At 50.6% G+C, this 21,734-nt stretch overlaps 1 protein-coding gene across 16 annotated transcripts in view; it reads left to right on the plus strand.

The window, feature by feature from the left end:
* Positions 1-21,734, plus strand: part of TRAK1 (trafficking kinesin protein 1) — a 200,862-nt gene that overhangs the window by 149,188 nt on the left and 29,940 nt on the right. For all 16 annotated transcript variants that reach the window (XM_074406084.1, XM_074406091.1, XM_074406087.1 and 13 more), the window contains 8 exons: positions 2,015-2,091; positions 9,946-10,062; positions 12,999-13,099; positions 14,015-14,123; positions 16,415-16,493; positions 18,053-18,183; positions 18,792-18,866; positions 19,764-19,901. In XM_074406084.1, the coding sequence (XP_074262185.1) occupies positions 2,041-2,091; positions 9,946-10,062; positions 12,999-13,099; positions 14,015-14,123; positions 16,415-16,493; positions 18,053-18,183; positions 18,792-18,866; positions 19,764-19,901 (801 nt within the window). In that variant the 5' untranslated portion in view covers positions 2,015-2,040. The remainder of the gene's footprint in view (positions 1-2,014; positions 2,092-9,945; positions 10,063-12,998; positions 13,100-14,014; positions 14,124-16,414; positions 16,494-18,052; positions 18,184-18,791; positions 18,867-19,763; positions 19,902-21,734) is intronic.

The following is a 21,734-nucleotide window of genomic DNA, read 5'->3' on the forward strand; positions in this document are numbered from 1 at the left end:
TTAATTTATATATATATATATATATTTTAGTGGAGACGGGGTTTCGCCATGTTGGCTAGGCTGATCTCAAACTCCTGACCTCAGGTGATCTGCCTGCCTCAGCCTCCCAAAGTGCTGGAATGACAGGCATGAGCTCCCACGCCCAGCCCCCCTGCTTGTGGTTATCTACATATGAATAATTACAGTTACCTCAATTCAAAAACTTAGCCTTAGAGTGTTATCTCTAAATGATATAGGGTTAGAGAAACAGCAGCTCTGAATCTTGTCATACAGAGAATAGAGCCGGGTTCGTTAAAAATGTAGCCTAGTTTCCTTTTTTCCCAGGAAAGTGGAGGGCTCAGTTCTTTGAGGAGAGTGGGGGCCGGTGAGGGGGGTGATTAGCAGGTCATCAAGTGACAACATGAATGTAGACGCGGAGGCCACCAAACTGCTGCAGGCTGTTGCCTGGTGTATACAAGGTGCTGCAGGGGCATTGGGTGCTGGCTGTGTGTCTTGCAGTCCATCGCAGCTATGGCATAGGAGTCTTCACAGTGCACTTGTGTGGCCTCGAGCTGATGGACTCTCTAGAGCAATCTGAGCTGGACTTCGTCTACATCAAGTTAGATCCTGGTTTAAAGCTACTCTTAGAAATCTCCCCTGCTGCTCCCCACCTGGCAGCTCTGTCTGAGGCAGCATATTTCTCCCCTTGGACAAGAGGGATCTCACGAAAGTGCTGGGTGGAGGGGTCCTGTCTGCTGGCTCCGGTGGCACTGTCTTGGTAGGGTTTCAGATTTAGAACCAGATTTCAGGTCTCCTCCCTAAGCTAGAGAATCACTCCAGCAGATCCGATTTCTCTGAGCTAATTTACTAGGATGATCTCTACTTGCATTTAATAAAATATTCAGAGACCTATCGAATTCCAGTTGCTGTTTGCCATTTGTAACGCTGCTGAGTTTGACTTAGTAATACGCTTCAATTCCCAAATGCGTCGCATGGGCTGTTACTGAATGTGGGTCATTAGGAAAGCTTTGACTCTTAACAGAATTATTCACTAGAGTCTTAGTTACAGAGCATTACCGAGAAGTTACTTATTTCATCCCAAAGTGGCAGGTTTCAGAAATGTTTGCACACTGGCCGTAAATCCATCCGTATTCACTCCTCCCCTCATAGAATAAAACTTATGCTACCTTCTTGGTGTTTGCGGAACTGCAAATCAATTCCTCGTCATTGATTTAAAATAAAACAACCCTGATGTATCTTTAGCAGACAAAAGCCTTCTTTTGTTTCACAGCCCGTTTCTTCAACGGAAGGCGAACAAAGATGCGTCGTCCGAAAGTGCTTGTGTGCAGACTCTTAAGACCACAGTGAATTGTGCCTGTGATGAAATAGCACTCTCAGTGCATGTGCATGTGTGTGTGGGGGGCGGGGGGGGGGGGGTGGTGGCAATCGTAGCAGTCATTTTAATGTATATTTGAAAAATAACAGGCTAGTTTTCATGGTATGGAGCTGGTTGCATCACCTTAGAATGTAGGCCACTTGGGGAGGAGGGGCTGCGCCATTATGAAATGATCAGTTTAAGACTATTGTTGAATAATTATGCCAACAGCTGCTTTCCGAAGGATCCCGCTCTGTTCCTGCGGTTGGGTCTGTGTGGTCAGCGGAGTCCAGGTCGTTCTGCTCATTCACACATGGGTGGCTGTGCTGGGCCCCGCCCCCGAGTCCAGTTTGCTGAGTATCTGTGAGGCCAGACCCCCTTCCCCTGCATCGCCTCACCCGCAGCACCTGCTCGCACACACAGACAGAACATGTGAGGGTTTCTCAGGGACTACACGTCCCCCTTCCCGCAGACTCATCTGCAGTCACTGGAGCTGGGAATGGGGTCTGGTGCTGTGCTTACCGAGCGGGTTCCACATACCAGAGCCGGTGCCCCTCCATGCCTGACGCGCAGCGACGCGAGGGGCTCTTTTTCACGTGAGGTATTTGTTTGGCAGGTTTGTGACATCGGGAGTCTCACTGTCGTTTTCATTTCTTACAGTTTTGTGTGCTGAAAGAGTTGGACAGATGACTAGGACATATAATGACATAGACGCTGTCACTCGGCTTCTCGAGGAGGTAAGTGCTCCAGGGAACAGCAAGGGTTGTTCGTAGGCGCCTGATTCCCATGGACACTGGTTAACCCATGCCTTACTGCCTGCCTCAGTCAGGAATCTTGGAAAGTGGGCTCTTTCGGGGTGTCATTTAATGGCTTTGCCTTTTGAACTGTAGCTATGTCGGCCGTTACAGCTGTAATTTTGTGCAGGTATTTTATGTGTTTAAAGGAATATATGAATGACACCAAACGTGCTGCGTTTAAATACTTAGTAGAATATCCAGTTGTAAGTATAAAAAAAAATCCTGGAACATTGATATATTTTAAGTGTATCCAAAAATGTCAGAAAAATGTGTCATCATCCGTGTCTTCCTAATGTATTTTAAGTTTTTACTTAGGTTAGTGGAATATTATGCAGTGTCAGCATGGAAGTAAGCCAAACAAGCACGGCAAGACACACTTAAGAAAGTTGCGTAAGATTGGGTGAGCTGCCTCATTTTAGTCTATGGTTTTCTGAATTTCTTCTGATATTCTGCTGGGAGTTGAGAATTCACTGCTATGAAGGTCTCTAGAAACAGCTGAGTATGGTGTGTATATCTGCGTGCCGGGGACGTGCCGGGGACAGGCCAGAGCATGGTGGGTTCTTAGTGTTTATGGAATACCTGCCCATCATTAATACTTCACCCCTCCCCTGAATCAGGCCTTGAATGGACAGATGCTGACGTCTAGACCCTTGTTCCTCCTCTAGACTCTGGAATGACTTTGGAGTGTGCGACTGTGATGTGGGGTACACAGAAATCATTGTTACTGTTTTCAGCCAGTGGGAGGTCAGAGTTGAAGCTCAGACAGAAACTGGGTCACACTGGTTTTCCCAGAGGTTTTTTTTTTTGTGAGACACAGTCTCACTTTGTTGCCCAGACTGGAATGCGGTGGCGAGATCTCCGCTCACCGCAACCTCAGCCTCCAGGGTTCAAGTGATTCTCCTGCCTCAGCCTCCCGAGTAGCTGGGACTATAGGTACCTGCCCCCATGCCCGGCTAATTTTTATATTTTTAGTAGAGACAGAGTATCCCATGTTGGCCAGGCTGGTCTTGATCTCTTGACCTCATGATCCGCCTGCCTCGGAAGGTTTGTTTGGCTGTGTGGCATTCTCTCACCGTTTTTATGTCTCTCTCTCCCCGTGTTTCTGCCTCTGCACATCAGCTTTCTCCTCCTGGTCCTGCAGTCCACTCCTGTTCGGTCCTCTGAAGTAGGGAAGTCACAGACTCATCAGAAACGACGTCAGGGTGTTTGGCTGTGTGGCAGGGTGTTGGGGTGGTATTTGGGGCACCGGCCTTCAGCCTTCTGTGCTGCTCCCATTGCGGCCCTCTTTGTGTCAGCCACGCGGCAGGCTGCCCTGGTTGGCACCGCTGACTTTTGAAAGCGGTTTATTGCTGGCCCCCGGCTGTGGCGTCCGTTTCCCCCAGCAGTGCTCTCCAGAGCTTACAAAGTGTTTCTGGGGCCCACTCACCACCCCGTGTTCAAGTCATCGAGTCTTCTGAGAGGGTCCCAAATCCATGCTTTGTCGTTATTCCAAGGCCACCACTCAAGCTCTTGGGGCCTCGGCAGTGAGGTCTTCCGTTCTCTCTGCTCTAATCTTCCTTGCAGGTGCCCCCGTCCAAGCCCTCTGTGATCCCCTCACCCTTTCTCTGAGGCTCCTCTCGGTCCTGAACCCTCCTCTTACCGCCGCTGTCTCTGGGGACAAGGCCCCTGCTCCCCCACACTTGGCCCTCTATGCCATTTGACTGCCTCGGTTTCTTCCTGCTTCTCAGTCTTGTGCTGCAGGGCCCACCAGGGACCTTAGAAGCCGACCCCAACCCCATCGCCATCCCCAGCCAGCTGTGCCCTTGCCAACCCCAGGTGTAGGGGTCACCCCACAGCCTCGTTTGCTCTGTGCATCCAACCGGATGAATATTTATTTTTTATTTTTTGTAGAGATGGGATCTCCCTCTATTGCCCAGGCTGATCTTAAACTCTGAGAGTCAGTCTTCCCAGCCTGGTGCAGGGCCTCACGCCTGTGAAGCCCAGCACTTTGGGAGGCCAAGACAGGTGGATCACTTGAGCACAGGAGTTTGAGACCAGCCTTACCAACATGGCCAAACCCTGTGTCTACAAAAAAATACAAAACTTAGCCAGGTATGGTGACGTGTGCCTGTAATCCCAAATGACTGTAATCCCAGCTGCCCGGGAGGCTAAGGCGGGAGGATCTCTTGAGCTCGGGAGGTGGAGGTTGCAGTGATCCGAGATCACGCCACAACACTCTGCCTGGGCACCAGAGCGAGACTCTGTCTCAAAAAAACAAAGAATGAGAACCACACTGCAGCAGCACGGTCACTGTTTATTGAATCTCTCACATCTTTAAATTTAAAAATGCTCTCCCCTTGGCCCCCCAGAATGCCGGGGTCACAGGCGTGAGCCGCCGCACCCAGCCTGTTTGATTTTTAAAGCCTCGTCATGGCGACAGTCTGTTTGTGTCTGTGTGTTCCACGTGTGATGCCATTCTGTTCCTGTTCCGATAAGACTCACGCCTGAGTCACTGCCTTTCCTCGGAACTAGGTGGTGTCCTGGTTAAAGTCTCACCGTCCCGGTCATGTGGCAGCCGCGCCTTTCCTGGGCCCCGGCTGTTTCTTCTGTTCTCGCGCTGTGGTTTGCACGGCTGCCACCGGCAGGCAGGTGCTGGGGGATCTGCTCAGGACGCCAAAGCACAGCCCTCCCCGGCCGGGAGTCTGCTCTGGCTCTAAGGGGAAGAGGAGGCTGAGGTTTGCTGAGGTTCGCCTGGCTGCCTGGAGTGCACCTCTGGGCAAAGCCTGCCTCCTCCTCAGTTAGAGAGGGGATTCCACTGGCCCCTTAGTCACGCTTTTTACCTTGAACTTGGTGAATGAGATGAGTCAGCTGCTGAGCGTAGGCGGCTGGCTGTTGGAATCTCTAGTGGGTGTGCCAGTCAGCGCAGGAGTGCATTGGTGAAAAGGGGCTGAGACTCGAGTTACAGTCTTTTTAAGTCTGTGCTTTTAAAGCCCAGTGAGGAGAGGGAGCCCGCAGTTCGAAGGAGCCCTAGCTTGCCTCGTTTCCTGGGGAATAAAGGAACTAGTGGCTTCTTTCCAAGGGCCCCAGTTACTTGTTCACGGTCTCTTTTTCTCATTGTGGTTTAATCAGGTAGCCGTCCTCCAGCTGTTTTCTTGCTTTTATCTCTCTTTTTTTTTTTTTTTTGTAAAGATGTCTCACCATGTTGCCCAGGCTGGTCTCAAACTCCTGATTCCCCCACTGTGGGCTCCCAGAGTGTTGGGATTACAGACATGAGTTGCCACATCTGGCCTCTTTTCTTGTTTTTACCATATTTTGGCTAGAGAAATGGGAGGTTTTTTTCATTCTTGTAATTCTCAAAGAAAAACCCAACCAGCTTGTTGCCTTAGTAAAATTAAAGAGAAAAAACTAGAGACACTACAATAACATTTTCATTTAAATGTTCCTTTCATCTATAAATATTTTTAATCGAACTTCTCTTTATTTTTAATTTCTCTAGTACAGAGTAGGTGAATGTATTTATGGGGTATGTGAGATACTTTGATAAAGGCAGATGATGCATAATAATCACATCAGGGTAAATGGGGTATCAGGCTGAGCACCGTGGCTCATGCCTGTAATCCAAATACTTTGGGAGCCTGAGGTGGGAGATTGCTTGAGGCCAGGGGTTTGAGACCAGCCTGGGTAACAGAGTGAGACCCTGTCCTTACAAAAATCTAGACTCTGTAACTGAGGCGGAGGCAAGCTTTGCCCAAAGGTGCATTCCAAAAGTTAGATAGGCATGGTGGTCTATGCCTGTGGTCCCAGCTACTCAGCAGGCCGAAGCAGGAGGGTTGCTGGAGCCCAGGAGTGTGTGCGGCTGTGGTGAGCTGTAATTGCACCACCCCACTCAAGCATAGGCTGCAGAGTGAGACCTGTCTCAAAAAAAGGATGTGGAGGCAGGGAGGAAGAAAAGGGTGTCATCACCTCAAGCCTTTATCATTCCTTTGTGTTATAACCGTTCCAATCACACTTCTAGTTATTTTTAATGTGGAATAAATTCCTGTTAACTGTAACCACCTGTTATGCTGTCAGATACCAGGTCTCATTTGAACTGGTTTTTTTTTTTTACCCATTTGCTATGACTTCTTGCTTTTTCTTCTGGCAGAGAGTATTCTTTAAAATTAAAGATCACATTTCTGGTATCGACCAGGGAAGTGTTTGTCTTTATGGGGCAAGAAGAGGCGAGGCAGCTCCCGGGTGCAGGGTTTGAGGTGTGACCGGTAGACAGAGGACTTCATTGTTGAGCTCACCGCCTAACCTGTTTTTCTTCCCCGTCCTGTCTCCCAGTTCCTGTTAGTTTCTGGCCCTTTGTGAGCCTTCTGTATCCTTCAGGTGCTCTGGCATCCCTTGCCTTGCCTGACTCGTCTTCATTATCATACTTTGTGCTTCATTTGTTTACACTGAAATGTGCATGCAGGATGTGGTAAAGTCCAGGCGGGCGCTTTGGGAGGCTGCGATGGGTGGATCACTTGAGGTCAGGAGTTTGATACCAGCCTGGCCAACATAGTGAAACTAAAAATACAGAAATTAGCTGGGTGAGGTGGCATGTGCCTATAATCCCAGCTACTCGGGAGGCTGAGGCAGAGGAATCACTAGAACCCAGGTAGCAGAGGTTGCAGTGAGCCAAGATCACACCACTGTACTCCAGCCTGGGCAACAGAGCAAGACTCCATATAAAAATATGTGTGTGTGTGTGTGTGTGTGTGTGTGTGTGTGTGTGTGTGTGTGTGTATACGGCCAGGGCATACAAAGTATCAGCGCTTGTTGGAACTTGGCAGCCTGCGTGCGTGAAGGCAACGCAGAACAGGTGGTGAACTGAGGAGCGCTGACGCAGTGCCTGCTGAGTGTTCACATGAGACATTTGGTAGAGTCATGGAGACCACACTTCCAAAGGGAAGTGAACATTGGTATTACAGTTTTAACCAAATCCAGCTGAAAGCACGTGGGCTGGGTGCTGGTCTTGAGTGAGCCCCTGGAGACTTTAATTCTGTGCAGTCTCCCACACGAGTCTTTGAGACCTTTCCACAACAGTTGAGTCTGAGACACGGCAAAGGGCTATGAGATAAGGGACCTTTCTTTCCATTTTGTATCTTGAGATGGGGTCTCCACTGTTGCTCAGGCTGGTCTTGAGCTCCTGTGCTCAGGAGACCCTCTGGCCTTGGCCTTCCAAAGTGCTGGGATTACAGGCATGAACCACTGTCCCCGGCCAAGGGAACTTCTTAGTAGACACTGTGAGCAGTGTGTATAAATGTGCAGGGATGAGCATCTCAGTTGATTGGGAAGACTCATGAGCCCTCTCCACATGTACTGTGTTTCCAGAAAGGAAGCATCACAATGAGGAGGCACAAGGTGTGGGAATGAGTTGGGGAATTTGTTGCTCTTTTGTTTTTTTTTTTTTGAGACAGACTTTCCCTCTCTTACCCAGGGTGGAGTGCAGTGGGGTGATGTCGGCTCACCGTGAGCTCTGACTCCTGGGTTCAAGCGATTCTCTAGCCTCAGCCTCCCGAGTCACTGGGATTACTGGCTCCCACCACCACACCCAGCTAATTTTTGTATTTTTAGTAGAGATGGGGTTTTTGCCACGTTAGCCAGGCTGACCTCCACCTCCTGACCTCAAGTGATCCCAAAATGTTGGGATTACAGGCGTGAGCTGCTGCACCTGGCTCATTTTTTATAACTGTGATACCTGGCTGGCTTCTGTGACTATGGTGACAGCAGTGCCATTTTGGGGACTGTGGAAGGCCTGGAGGAGAAGGGCTGCCATTCTGCAAGAGGGAGCCGAAGTGTGGTTGAATCCAGTCTTAGACCTCAAGCGCTATGCTCATCTTCAGTGGAATTCCTGGGCTTTGCAAAGGGAGATGTGGTTACTATTGCATGGAATAATTTGGTGGATATCTAAGAAGTTAGGAATAAAAGTTGATTATTCTACGTATTCTAAAACTCAATGAGTCATAAGGCTAGAAGAGTTTTTCTAGAATATCTCAGCTAGCCTGCCCCTTTACCTCCCTCTAACAGTTGAGGGAACCGCGTTCACATAGAGAACCCAAACTCTCCCAGTGTGTGGTAGGGCTGGTTCGTCTGGAGCAGCGGAACCTGTGACTAGTACCTGCTGTAAGAAACACAGCTTAGGCTGTGACCCGGTACTCACACAGGCAAATCCGTGACGAGACAACAGTTTAAACATTAAATAATACTCTTATTACATACGACGCACTTTGGTGTTTTCCATTCTGTGCCATTGTATTGAAGTTAAAACAAAAGGTTGGTTGCTGTCACTAAGATGGTTTCTCAACCCACTAATGGGTTTGAAACCTGTGGCCTGAAAAATGAATCTGTTGTCTGGACACAGCAGCTTATGCTTGTAATCCCAGCACTTTGGGAGCCTAAGGAGGGCGAATCACTTAAGGTCAGGATTTGAGACCAGTCTGGCCAATGCGGTGAAACCCCGTCTCTACTAAAAATACAAAAATTAGCTGGGCATGGGTGTTGTGCACCTGTAATCCCAGCTACTCAGGAGGTCGTGGCAGGAGAATTGCTTGAACCTGAGAGGAGGGGGTTGCAGTGAGCTGAGATCGCGCCATGTACTCCAGCCTGGGCAGCAGAGTGAGCCTCCGTCTCAAAAAAAAAAAAAAAAAAAGAAGAAGAATCTGTAGTGCCTGATCCTGTGAGGCAGAAGCACTTTGCCTGGGACCATGTGGGAAGTTAATAGCAGGTGCTGGATCAGAGCCCAGGACTCCTCCCCAGCAATTTTCCTGCCCCAAAGAACACGTTCCATTCTTTCTTTCAAAGCAGATGAACAGTCATTAGCGTAGACTTCTAAAATGATTTCGTTTTTCTGACTTCTCCTCCCTTTGCCAACAGCCAAGTTGAATCAGACAGTGGTAGCAAATCACCAAGTCTGCGTTTGCTGATGGCGCCTGTCCACTATCGGGGACGTCTTGCTTCCCACAGACGCTGCCTGCCTTTACACGCCACTCCCAATTTTCCTCTGGTTTTTTTTTGTTTTTGGTTTTGGTTTTTTTTTTTTTTTTTGAGACAGAGTCTTGCTGTGTCCAACTGATGCCATCAGCTGAGCTAACAGTAAATTCTGTGCCATAAGCATGTTTTTGTCTGTGAGGTATGGCCATTTTATGCATAATAGCTCCATTTCGGAAGTTGTTTTTTTCTTAATGAAGCTTGAGTAACCTTTTCTAAGTAAAAAACAAAACAAAACAAAAAAGCACATCATTGTTTTTCAGAGTAACTTTAAACATTTTTGTTTCCCATAAGGCAAAAATAAGGAACTCAATGCATTCCAGCCTAATGTGTGCTAAACAGGCTGCCTCCCTGGGTCAGCTCTTGGCTTCATTCTAAGAGCGTTTTAGAATTTCTATATTCATTCATTCATTCATTCATTCACTGAACAAATAGCTACTGTTTCCTTGTGCTGGGCCCTAGCAATACAGTAGCCCAACCCTCAGGTGGAGAGACTATCCCATGATTGCACAGTAACAAAGCAGTTGCATGTAACTGTTTTGAGAAGCACGTTTTTCTTTTGTTTTTTTCATTACATTTTCAGGCCTCCCTTCTACTGCGTGACGTCCGTGTGGCTCTCGCACACGGTGTGGGCAGAGGTTGCACCTGTTTTAACAAGCATCAGATGCCAGTGGGGATGTGAATGATTAATTCCTTGGTGTTGCTAGATGCCCCTGTTTTCCTACTTGACGCAGAGCACCGCTGGCTCCTTCAGGAAACACAGGCCTTCTGAACCCCTGTTCTCCCTCTCTCCTTCCGCAGAAAGAGCGGGATTTAGAATTGGCCGCCCGCATTGGCCAGTCGTTGTTGAAGAAGAACAAGACCCTCACGGAGAGGAACGAGCTGCTGGAGGAGCAGGTGGAGCACGTCAGAGAGGAGGTGAGAGCGGCCGAGGCTTGCGGAGGGCCCAGGGGCCCTGGGCATGGCTGAAGCAGCGGCTGAACGGGGTCCTAGTTAGAAGGTCCCTCCCGAGGGCACGACCATGGCCGGAGCCCAGAGCCGTCTGCTCCGAGATGGGCAGCTAGGGCCTGAAAGCCGCCCCCTGCAGCTCCAGCTCTGCCCGTGCCTCCTTTCTGTCTCCAGCAGTGAGGACGGGTAGGTTGGGCGGGCACAGTCCTCAGTCGCACGCCTGTGTGCGGTGTTGGGTCAGCCATAGTCCTTGCCCTCGGAGAGTCCTGGCTGATCCAGACGCCTCACGTGTGGCAGAAGGGCACCCGGGCAACCACCCCAACAAGCAGGGCTTCCTGTGGGCAGCTGGAGAGGAGCCCTGTGAGGACGTCAGCTCTGCACACAGAGGAAAGTGGAGACTCGTGTCATCGTGACAGTATAATTTCGTACTGTTAAACAAAACGAAACAAAAATGCCTATTGCCTTCATGACAGACCCCTCTTATTACCATGATGTGAGTCTTGGCTGGTGGATGTGAGTGTGAGAGGAAGGGCATGGAACTTTTAGCGCATCTGAGGGTGCCTTGGCTTAGGAGGAGTGATGCTGGTTTTCTGGAGGGACATGGACCAGTGGATGGCCGAGAGGCTTAGAGCCATGCCCTCCTTCGGAGCTTCCTTTCTGTCGCCCTGTTCTTTTAACAGTGAATTTTAACTGTGAGAACTCTCCTCTTTGTTTCTTTTCCCCACTTTTCTTTTCTTTTTTTTTTTTTTTTTTTTTGAGACAAGGTCTCACTCTGTCCCCCAGGCTGGCGTGCAGTGGTAAGATCACAGTTCACTGTAGTCTCCACCTCCTGGATTCAAGCGATCCTCCCACCTCAGCCTCCCGAGTAGCTGGGACCACAGATAGGTGCCACCACGCCCGGCTAATTCTTGTGTTTTTTTTGTAGAGAAGGGTTTCACCAAGGGTTGCCCAGGCTGGTCTCAAACTCCTGGGCTTAAGCGATCCACCAGCCTCAGTCTCCCAAAGGGCTGGGATCACAGGCGTGAGCCCCTGTGCCTGGCCTCTTCTCCATTGTTTTCTATCAGAAACTTCCTTAGTGGGAGCGGATGCTCTGGTACCTAAGATGCCTTCAAACTTCTTTCTTGTTAAAGCTATTCCCGGTACATTGCTGTCTGGGTTTAACAATGGTTTTAATATGATGAAGCATAGTTGCCAGTGTATAGAAAAGTTTTAATCCTAGCTTTTCTTTAAAATATAATAAGGGAGAACATTGTTGTATTTTAGAACTAGAGTGATTCCTGCGTTCCCTGTCCCCAGCATCATGACCTGGATTCCCTCCCATGTGACTAATGGGAAAGCTTGCTGGGTCAGGCTGGCCCCCTCCCGGCCACTTCTGAGCAGAGAGACCTGCCACCCAGTAGCCCACAAATGGTCACCCGTCAGCTTCTTCACTTTACTGTCCTTGCTTGGGACAAGCCTCACTGGCACAGAGGATGCAACCCTCTGGGAGCGGAAATGCCTTTTCCCCTTGGAAAAGCTTTGAATTTGAAAGCTCTTAACATCTTTCCCTTTGGCATATTATTCAATTATCAGTCTAGGTGTCGAAGCTAAACCCTTTATGCACATAAAATTGTCTTCTCCACGGAAGACATTGTAATTCACTGTGTTATGTAGAAAAGTTGCAATAAACCATAGACCCTAGGTCACATGACAAACAAGAAAATTTAAACATAATTGCGGTTCTTTTTCTAGCACTGGTTTCCTGTTCATCAGTACTGCAGAGTGAAAGGGCAAAGGGAAAATTTTACAGTAGAACTTTATTTGAAAACGTTAAGTACAAATCAGGGTGGTTTGCAAAGCCATCTCAGCAGAGTCAATACGGCCCTCCCTGATGGCTGCCTCTGTTCTTGCTGTGTCTGAAATTCTTATCCAGTGAGCAGTGAACACAGAACGAGGTCTGGCCAGGCACGGCCAGGAGCCTTATGAGGGTGTATCACAGAGTGGGCTGTGGTCATCTGAGCGTGAGGGCGAGGTTGGCAAGCTGCCTATGCTGGCCCAGGCAGACCTGGCATCTCCAGGATCCTGTTTGGAGCTGGGATTTGGCTCTGGCAGAAGTGAATGAATGGCCTCCTCCTTCCTAACATGACCCATTTTTCTGGCCATTTGCCCAGCTGGTCATCTGGCTGCATCCAAAGCCCCAGGCAGTCTCACCCCCCACAAGCGTCATTCTGTTTTTGAGACAGAGTCTCGCCGTATCACCAGGCTGGAGTGCAATGGCGCAATCTCGGCTCACCGCAACTTCCACCTCCTGGGTTTAAGTGATTCTCCTGCCTCAGCCTCCTGAGTAGCTGGGATTACAGACATGTCCACCACTCCCGACTAACTTTGTATTTTTAGTAGAGATTGGGGTTTCTCTGTTTTGGTCAGGCTGGTCTTGAACTCCTGACCTCAAATGATCCACCTGCCTCAGCCTCCCAAAGTGCTGGGATTACATGCGTGAGCCACCACACCCAGCCTAATTTTGTATTTTTAGTAGAGTCGGGGTTTCACCATGTTGGTCAAGATGCTCTAGAACTCCTGACCTCAGATGATCCGCCCACCACCTCGGCCTCCAGAAATGCTGGTATTACAGGCATGAACCACAGCACCCGGCCACCAAGCGTCATTCTAGTCCCTTCTCTGCTGTTCCTTGTACCAAAGTAAAAATTACAAATTCAGATAGCTTTCTGCCAAAAAGTAATTGTGTTTCCTTTAAATAGATCAAATGAAAGCCTATTGTTTTGAGCAGCACAAAATCAGTTTAAATGCTTTTACTTTCAATGGTGAATTTTAAGAAAATACTGTCACCAAGTGGTAAGTGTTGGAAGGTGGGTTGGGATGGCGGTACCTTTGGGAAGCAAATGATGGCCCCGGCTCTGCCCATGCAGGTGTCTCAGCTCCGGCATGAGCTGTCCATGAAGGACGAGTTGCTTCAGTTCTACACCAGCGCGGCAGAGGAGAGTGAGCCCGAGTCTGTATGCTCAACCCCGTAAGTCACCAGAGGGCTGTGTTTCCAGAGGCCAGAGCACAGGCTGGCCGTTGTTACGTCCCTGGGGTCACCTAGACCGGATCACCTTCATCAGCAGTGGGGGTCACCTGCGCCCAGCCTTCTCTGGGCCAAATGTCTCCAAGCGCCTCAAACAGATCCATGTTACTGTTTAAGTGGGACTGGGTGGACAGGTTTTTAGTTTTCCTTTTCCTGGGTCTTATTGCTTATTTGTCAATTTAGATCGATGTGCCCTGGCACATTAGTGGACAATGGGTTCGGCTCTGCTGTTGGAGGGAATTCAGGGTTCTGGAGCCAGAGGTGCTGGGGCACGTCCTTGGGACAGAAGGTGCGGCGTCTTCTCTCAGAGTCTGCAGAGCCTTGTGTTGGGAGCGTGAACTCTAGCACCCAGCAGGCTGGCTGCACATCTTGGCTCTGGGCCTCACTAGCTGCATGCTGTGGGCTAGATTACTCAACCTCTGTGACTTGAGTTTTCAGCTGTGAAATGGAGATAGCAGTAGAACTTAGGTCACAGAGTTATAAGCATTAATAGAGTTGAAACATACAGAGTACTTAAAAGAGTTCTTGGAATATACAAATGCATTATGAGTATCAAATAAACTCCCAGACATCCTGGAATAGTGTAGGCTTTAAACAGAGTTGGTGGCCCTGAGTTCCGAGGGGACGTGGCTTTAAACAGAGTTGGTGGCCCTGAGTTCCGAGGGGACGTGGCAGGTTGTGGATACAGGGTTGAGCTGTGGGTCTGAATCGGTGCACCGGGCGCTGTCTTCCTGGGGCTGGGAGAGTGGTCTGGTGGGTCACTGCCCTTCTGCACGCCCCTCCTGTGTCTGCGCGTGGTTTCCCAGGTGCTGGGAGGAAGCGTGTGTGCCCAGATCGTGATCGTACTTTCTCCCCCAGGTTGAAGAGGAATGAGTCGTCGTCCTCAGTCCAGAATTACTTTCATTTGGATTCTCTTCAAAAGAAGCTGAAAGACCTTGAAGAGGAGAACGTTGTACTTCGATCTGAGGTGACGTGCACTCCCTGCCCCTGCTGAAAGGGAGGTGGCCCCGTTCGCCTTATCTGGCGAGGTCAGCCAGGGTTAAGTGCCCTCAGAGGTGGCAGTCTGTGAAGAGCTGTGCCAGGCACTCAGCGGACGTGCCTCTGCCATGCTCCGGGCACTGCCTTCCAGCCCAGCACACGCCTCCCTGGCTGGGGCAGGTGAACCTGGTGAATGACACAGCAAGGGGACTGGGAAGAGTGGACACCCCTCCTTCACCGTCGGCCCTGCAGTGAGGTGTCCCCAGTGTGCCCCAGCTCTGACCACAGCTCCTGTGGAGAAGCCCAGCCTTGCTTTCATGCTGCCAGAGAGCAGATACTCAAGGAAAGGGCCCACAGGTGCTCACAGCCAGGTTTCTTTTTTTTCTTTTCTGAGATAGAGTCTCACTCTGTCACCCAGGCTGGAGTACAGTGGTGCAGTCTCAGTTTGCTGTAATCTCTGCCCGCCGGGCTCAAGCAATTCTCCTGTCTCAGTCTCCCAAGTAGCTGGGATTCTAGGCAGGCACCACCACGCCCAGCTAATTTTTGTATTTTTAGTAGAGATGGGATTTCACCATATTAGTCAGGCTGCTCTTGAACTCGTGACCTCAGGTGATCCACCCACCTCGGCCTCACAAAGTGCTGGGATTACAGGCGTGAGCCACTGCGCCCAGCAGAGCCATATTTCTTAATTAAGTCAAAAAGCCTGAGCTGAGGCGACCGGGGACCCGTGCTGTTATTTTTTTTGCCAAGGGATTGTGCCAGGGCTTTTGCCCGCCTCATTTTTTTAGTCTTCACAACAGGGCTGAAAGCTGGTTACTCTGATTCTCATTGGAACAGTGGGCCCCAGGCTACTACGTGTTTTGATAACCCAAGGTCATTCGAGTGAGTAAATGACAAAGCTACCATTTGCAAGTCTGTGACTCCAAGCCTGTTTTCTGCCTCCACCCACTGCCCCCTCTAGAAGCACCAATTCGTGCAGATTTAGTACCATCTGTCTTAATCAGTGGTAAGTTTCTGTCCTCTGGCCGAAGTACAGCCTGTTTATCAGGCCTGTGTCAGGTGGGAGCTGTGTGCCCACCTACGCTGGCCCTGGGCTCCTGGGAGCCCCTCGAATAGTCCAGACCGTCTGTGGAACTTGCCCACACCTTGGTGAGATCTTCACGCCCCACCTGAACAAGATGTTCTTCTGCACACCCTGTTCTCTTGGACCTCACCTCTTCCAGCCCCTTGTTCACTGATGGGTCACGTAAACCCAGACTGACCAAGAAGGCTGCCCAGGTTTCCTCTGCCAGCCAGCAGCCAAGCAAGGCAACAGCCCCCTGCTCCCCATTCCCAGTCCAGTGCCGCCTCTTCCAGCACCTGACGCGGGTAAATGCTCCAGCCCCAGGCGCCCAGGAACTCAGCCCTGTCAGTCTTCACCCAAAGCCAGCTGAGGGAATCTGATCCCAGCTACAGACTCCTGCTATCCTACCTCCGCTCCCAGTGTAATGTCTTTCTGGAGCCAGGACCCAGGGCTCAGACACTTCTGTCTAACTGGGGCCCTCCCTCCCCCACTTCCTTTCTTCCCCTCTCTCTCTTTCTTTCCTTTTTTGAGATGGGGTCTCGCTGTCACCCACGCTGGAGTGCAGTGGCGTGATCTTGGCTCACTGCAACCTCCTCTGCCTCCTGGGCTCAAGCAGTTCTCCCTCCTCGGCCTCCCGAAGTGCTGGGGTTCTAGGTGTGAGCCACTGTGCCTGGCCTTCAGATGTCTGTCATCCCACGATTTGCAGCCAGGGCAAGTTGTCCAGAGTCCCGGGACGGTTCTTGTGCCTCTACGTCATAATGCTTTTGTGTTGAGCCTTGTTCTTACTAAACTTGAACACAGCAGATTTAAGTGCAACTCGGAACCTCACGGTTCGGTGCCTGGCACATAGCAGGTGTTTGCCATTCGTACGTGGTTGTCCTTAGGGTGCCTGCTGTGGGCAGGGTGGTGTCCCAGGCACTGTGAGGGCCACAGAGCATCCATGTGTGAGAGCCGGGACAGCCACAAATGAGCAGATAGGAACAGATGCCAGGATAGGATGGTGAAGCTGGTTCTCAGCGTGAGCGCACGGCCATTAACTAAGTGGGGAACTCGGACGGACCATGTGTATCTGAGGGTGCGACGGGGGACACGTGGGGGGCTGCAGAGGGTGGCTTCCCGCCCAGACCCAGGTTAGCCCTGGCTTTACGCCTCGGCCCGTGTCTGCCCCACCTGGCCAGGTGAGAACGCGCGGCATCTGACCTGGGTCTCGTCCGCAGGCCTGCCAGCTGAAGACGGAGACCATCACCTACGAGGAGAAGGAGCAGCAGCTGGTCAACGACTGCGTGAAGGAGCTGAGTGAGTCCCGCCCCGCCCACCGCGCCGCCCCAGCCTTCCCCCGCAACCTCGCTGCCCCGCCCCGCCTGCTGCCCCGCCCCACTTGGTGCCCCGCCCCACTTGGTGCCCCGCCCGGCCTGCTACCCCGCCCCGCCCGCCTGCTGCCCCTCCCCGCCTGCTGCCCCTCCCCGCCTGCTGCCCCGCCCCGCCCACAGTGCTGCCCCGCCCCACCCGCTGCCCCGCCCCGCCCACAGTGCTGCCCCGCCCCGTCCACAGCGCTGCCCCGCCCCGCACACAGCGCTGCCCCGCCCCACTTGCTGCCCCGCATCCGCTGTGGTGGTGACAGCCTCGCAGCAGCCCTGCCGAAGGGCAGCTTCCTGCCAGCCTACGGCTCAGCAGCATTTTCCCTTAAACCAGAGGCCTCCCCAGCCTTGTGTGCCAACCCCTCCCCATTAATCAACTTGGTGCTAAGTTGCCAGCTGTGCGTTATCTCAGTTTATTACTGAGGTGGTTATTTAAATTTGATTTTGGCTTTCTACTGGAATATTGGAATTATTAATATTATTTCGAGATAAAGTCTCATTCTGTTACCCAGGCTAGGGTCCAGCGGCAGGACCTGAGCTCGCTGCAACCTCTGCCTCCTGGGTTCAAGCAATTCTGTCACTTCAGCCTCCCAAGTTTACAGGCACCCGCCATGATGCCTGGCTAATTTCTGTATTTTTGTAGAGACAGGGTTTCACCATGTTGGTCAGCCTGGTCTTGAACTCCTGACCTCAGGAGATCCACCCGCCCTTAGCCTCCCAAGGTGCTGGATTGTGAGCTGCTGTGCCTGGCTGGAATATTGGAATTTTTTAATGTCTAAGTTAGGGCCACTCACAGAAACCTGTGTTGCTAATGTGGAAGGACAGCTTACAACCAATAATTTGATTTGTGGAAGTTGAGGCCAGAGTTCTCACCTTTGCAAATAAATATTTCCCTCATCCTCTTCGTTTTAAGTCTACGAGTTAAGACAAAAGATCAAAACGCTAAGTATCTTGCATTACAGCAAAGTACTAAGTAAATGAAACACACCTCATGTTCCAATCTAGCTGAATGAGTGCTCACTCTGAATATGGGTTGGAAACCCCAAGGGATTGTGCTGTGCAGGCAGGTTCCTTTCCAGAACTGGGCGCAGCCGCGGGTGGCTGTTTAGTCTCATGGATTGCTCACGTGTGGAATGTAAGAATTTGGCCAGGTGCACTCATGTCTCATCACTTTCTATATGACCCCCGGAGCCTCCATGCTTTGTTCTGGGACACATCCTTGGTGTCCCCAGAACAAAAGGTGGGATTGGGGGCCCCACGCTGAGTCCCGGAGTGACAGCTAATGGGGTGAGTTGCTTTTTCTGAGCCCTGCAGAAGCTACTTTGCTTCCCCATGTGGGAAAATGGTCACTATGAGTTCCTTCTTCCTGCACCCTCTCCACTCCAGCTGTCTTATAATAAGCATGGTTTTTCTTGTGCAAAGCACATAGAAACTTTTCTCTCTGGGTCTTCATGTGTGGTTTTCTGACATGCTCTTGTGATCATTTCTTTGTCAAAGGGGATGCCAATGTCCAGATTGCTAGTATCTCAGAGGAATTGGCCAAGAAGACAGAAGATGCTGCCCGCCAGCAAGAGGAGATCACACACTTATTGTCACAAATAGTGGATCTGCAGAAAAAGGCCAAAGCTGTAAGGCTTCTCTGTTTCTCTGGCTGCTACAGTGGCCATGCTGAGGTGGGAAAGAGACGCTTACTCCAGAAGACAGCGCCCTTTCCTTTCAATCTTAGCAGTTAGCGTTGCCCCTCTGCAGGAAAAGCTCAGGGGGCTCAGCAGGATAAAACTGATCACCCTGAGTGGCTAACGAGTCTCAGTTGTGACCTCTTATCTCCCAAAACTATTCGAACTCGTTAGAAAGATGCTGTAAATATGGACTTTTGGAGTTTAACTCCTGGATCCTCTAGTCTAGTGTTTGTTTCACACAGGGCACTAGGTATGTTCTACAGTAGAGCAGACTCCTCTTCAGATTTAAGAAGAGCAACAAAATTGGCTTTGCTCTTAGTGTAGGGTAAAGTGCTTCCAGCGAGCTCTGGACGTGGGGGATGGGGTGGAGGGCTATAGGGAATGAATGTGGATCTGGGAAAGACTTTACCTTCAAAATCATATGAAAAACAGAACTTGAATATGAGATAAGCATGTCCTCGTAGAAAGTGATGAGAGCATCGTGGATGAGGTTAATGAGGGGGGAAGTTGGACAATCTGAGTGTCTTAAAAAATGTTCTGTGTTTGCCATGCCTTAGTGCGCGGTGGAAAATGAAGAGCTCGTGCAGCATCTGGGGGCCGCGAAGGACGCCCAGCGGCAGCTCACGGCTGAGGTGAGCTCCCCTCATTCCTGCAGCGCCTCTGACTGCGGCGAAGGCGGGCCAGCCTTCCCCGATGGCAACAGTCCCGTCCGTCGTAACCACCGTTTTTATTTGAATTTCATTTCATTTTTATTCATGGGATAGTCAACCCAGTCACATCTTGATTCCGTACTCACTGGCACGGTTGCTGGTTCTGAGCACCTGTGGGGTGGGCTCTACCAGCTGAGCCTGGCAAATGCAGGTGCCCAAAACGTGTTCAGAGAAATGACACGGAGCCACACAGAGCACTCTGGAAGAGGAACCTCACGCACAGCTGTGGCTTGAAACATGGGTGTGACAATTTTCTTTCTTTTCTTTTTTTTTTTTTTTTTTTTTTGAGACAGGGTCTCATATGTCACGCAGGCTGGAGTACAGTGGCATGACCATGGCTCACTGCAGCCACTCCCTCCCCAGGCTCAGGTGATCTTCCTGAGTGTCTGGGACTACAGGTGTGGGCCATATACCCACCTAATTTTTGCTCTTTTGTAAAGATGGGGTTTTGCCATGTTGCCCCGGCTACTCTCAACTCCTGGACTGCAGTAATCTGCCTGCCTTGCCCTCCCAAAGGGCAAGGGCTGAGATTACACATGTAAGCCATCATGGGTAGTCTTGATTTTTCTTTTGCATGAAGTTGGTTTTATTTCATTTTCCCGCCGTTGGTGTTTGAGAAGTTTTCTGAGTCTGTACGCTTGCCTCAAGTCAGAGAAAAAGCAAGCCTTTGAAAATTCTGTGATTAGGCCACAAGCCCACAGGGCAGCTGGTTCCACGCGTGCTGGGGACTGTTGGTGTCTTTCCGGCCCTCGGAGGGGCAGATGTGTGCACACCTGGGTGCCCAGGAGACCCTGACCTCTGTGTCTTTGCCGCCTGCAGCTGCGTGAGCTGGAGGACAAGTACGCCGAGTGCATGGAGATGCTGCACGAGGCGCAGGAGGAGCTGAAGAACCTCCGGAACAAGACTGTGCCCAGCACCACGTCCCGGCGTTACCACTCGCTGGGTCTGTTTCCCATGGTGAGTGGTGCCTTCTTCCCAGCAGAGGACGGCAGGGGCCCAGGCGATGGGAGCGGTGTGGGACGTTCCGGCCACTGGAGTTGGGTGTTTATAGCTGACTTCTCGTTGCTCAGTTCAGATCTGAGTCTGAATCAAGGACGCTTGAGTCTGACTGGTGATTTCTTAACTACGTAAGACACGTCGGTCCTTTCTTTTCCATTCCTCTAAATCTGTTATCTTTTCTGCTCCTGCCATTAAAAGCTAAGTGTCGCAGGAACTGGCTTTAGTAGGAACCTCAGGGACTGGAAGATCTGACTCACAGGTGGAGCACCTCGGATCCGAACTGCTTCACAATCCAGAGCTCCTTGAGCGTTGACACGATGCTCAAGGAAACGGTCATTGGAGCATTTTGGATTTCAGATTTTCAGATTAGGTATGTTCAGTTGGCGTAAATCCTGGAAATATCCCCAAATCTCAAGCACTACTGGCCCCAGGTATTCTGGATATGGGATACTCACCCTGTTCCTGAGTTCTTTTTTTGTTTTGTTTTTTCTGACCTTATTGGAGTGTGTGCTGTTTTGGCCTCATAAGTACATTCCAGAATTTTTTAAGTGCCCTTCCAGTTCTGCTGATTCTTTGTATGCTTATTAATCATTCTCTTGGTGAATTGCAGTATCTGTGATCTGAAAAACAGATTTCTCTCCGTGCTTAGGCTGACAACATTCTCTCTCTCACTTGCTCTCTCTCCTTTCTTTCTTTCAAAAATAGAGATAGGGTCCCGCTCCGTCGTCCAGCCTGCTCTTGAACTCCTGGCCTCAAGTGATCCTCTCACCTCAGTCTCCCAAAATGCTAGGGGTGAGCCATACACTCAGCTACATTCTTCATATTATTTTACTACAGTCTAATTTTTTAGCCCTGGCCTCATTTGCTTCATGTGCCAGGGGGGAACACGACTGACAAGGGCATTTTCCAGGAGGCTGCTCTCCTTGTGGCAATCGGGCAGCCCGGGGCTGAACACCGTGGCTGATCACTGCCCTGTGAGAAGTGTTCTAGGGGAATGAGCTTCCTCATGTCCTCTTCTATCAGACTAAAGCCGCTGGAAGGTGGGGACCCTGTCTTCTTTGTAACTTTTCCCCCTTCCTCTTTAATACTCTGTACCTAGCCCAGCGCTTGGTACGTTGTAGAATTGTAGACATTTAATAGACATCACGTTTAGATGGATCTGATGGCCTGAAGAACTCCTGTCCGTTCAGGCTCTGTTTCCATGGTTTGATGAAAGCTAAATGCTCTCTGAGGAGAGAAGAGCTTTCGAGAGACACTCCTCCGAGTGAGCTAGGAGTGGATGGCTGCATGGACGCCTGTGAAATTCTGACCCTTCTGAACGCGGCCTTTCCTGGGCACTCTTTCCCTTCGGCCCCTGTTGCCAACCCCTGTTCCTCCCTCCTTGCTGTCTGGCCCACTTTCCCTAAATCATGGTTTTTTTCTTCTTTGCTTCCACGCATCAAAGTCAGGCTGGAGCAGCCACCACCCTTCTACCCCACCGGCAGGAAACTTCACTGACCTGTCAGGGAAGCCAACAAGAAAGTCGTAGTCAACTTTCTAAGGCCCAGATGGGCGATCCAGTGATTCCAGGAATCTCAGTAAAAACAGCAGAGAATATTCAGTCCCCCAGTCCCCTGATCTGGCAGTAAGTGCGGTGGCTCCCGCGCTGCGCTGCAGGCTCCTTGCCGGGCGGGGTTCCCTCCCTCCTGGCTTCTCATCTCAGTGCGGTGAGCTCCGGGCACCTTCACGTTTCCTGGCACCAGGAGCCGCTCCGCTGCCTTCCCCACTCTCAAGGATGGACCTCTCTTTGAA

The sequence above is a fragment of the Saimiri boliviensis genome, chromosome 9 (assembly GCF_048565385.1).
Source record: "Saimiri boliviensis isolate mSaiBol1 chromosome 9, mSaiBol1.pri, whole genome shotgun sequence".
Lineage (NCBI taxonomy): Eukaryota > Metazoa > Chordata > Mammalia > Primates > Cebidae > Saimiri > Saimiri boliviensis.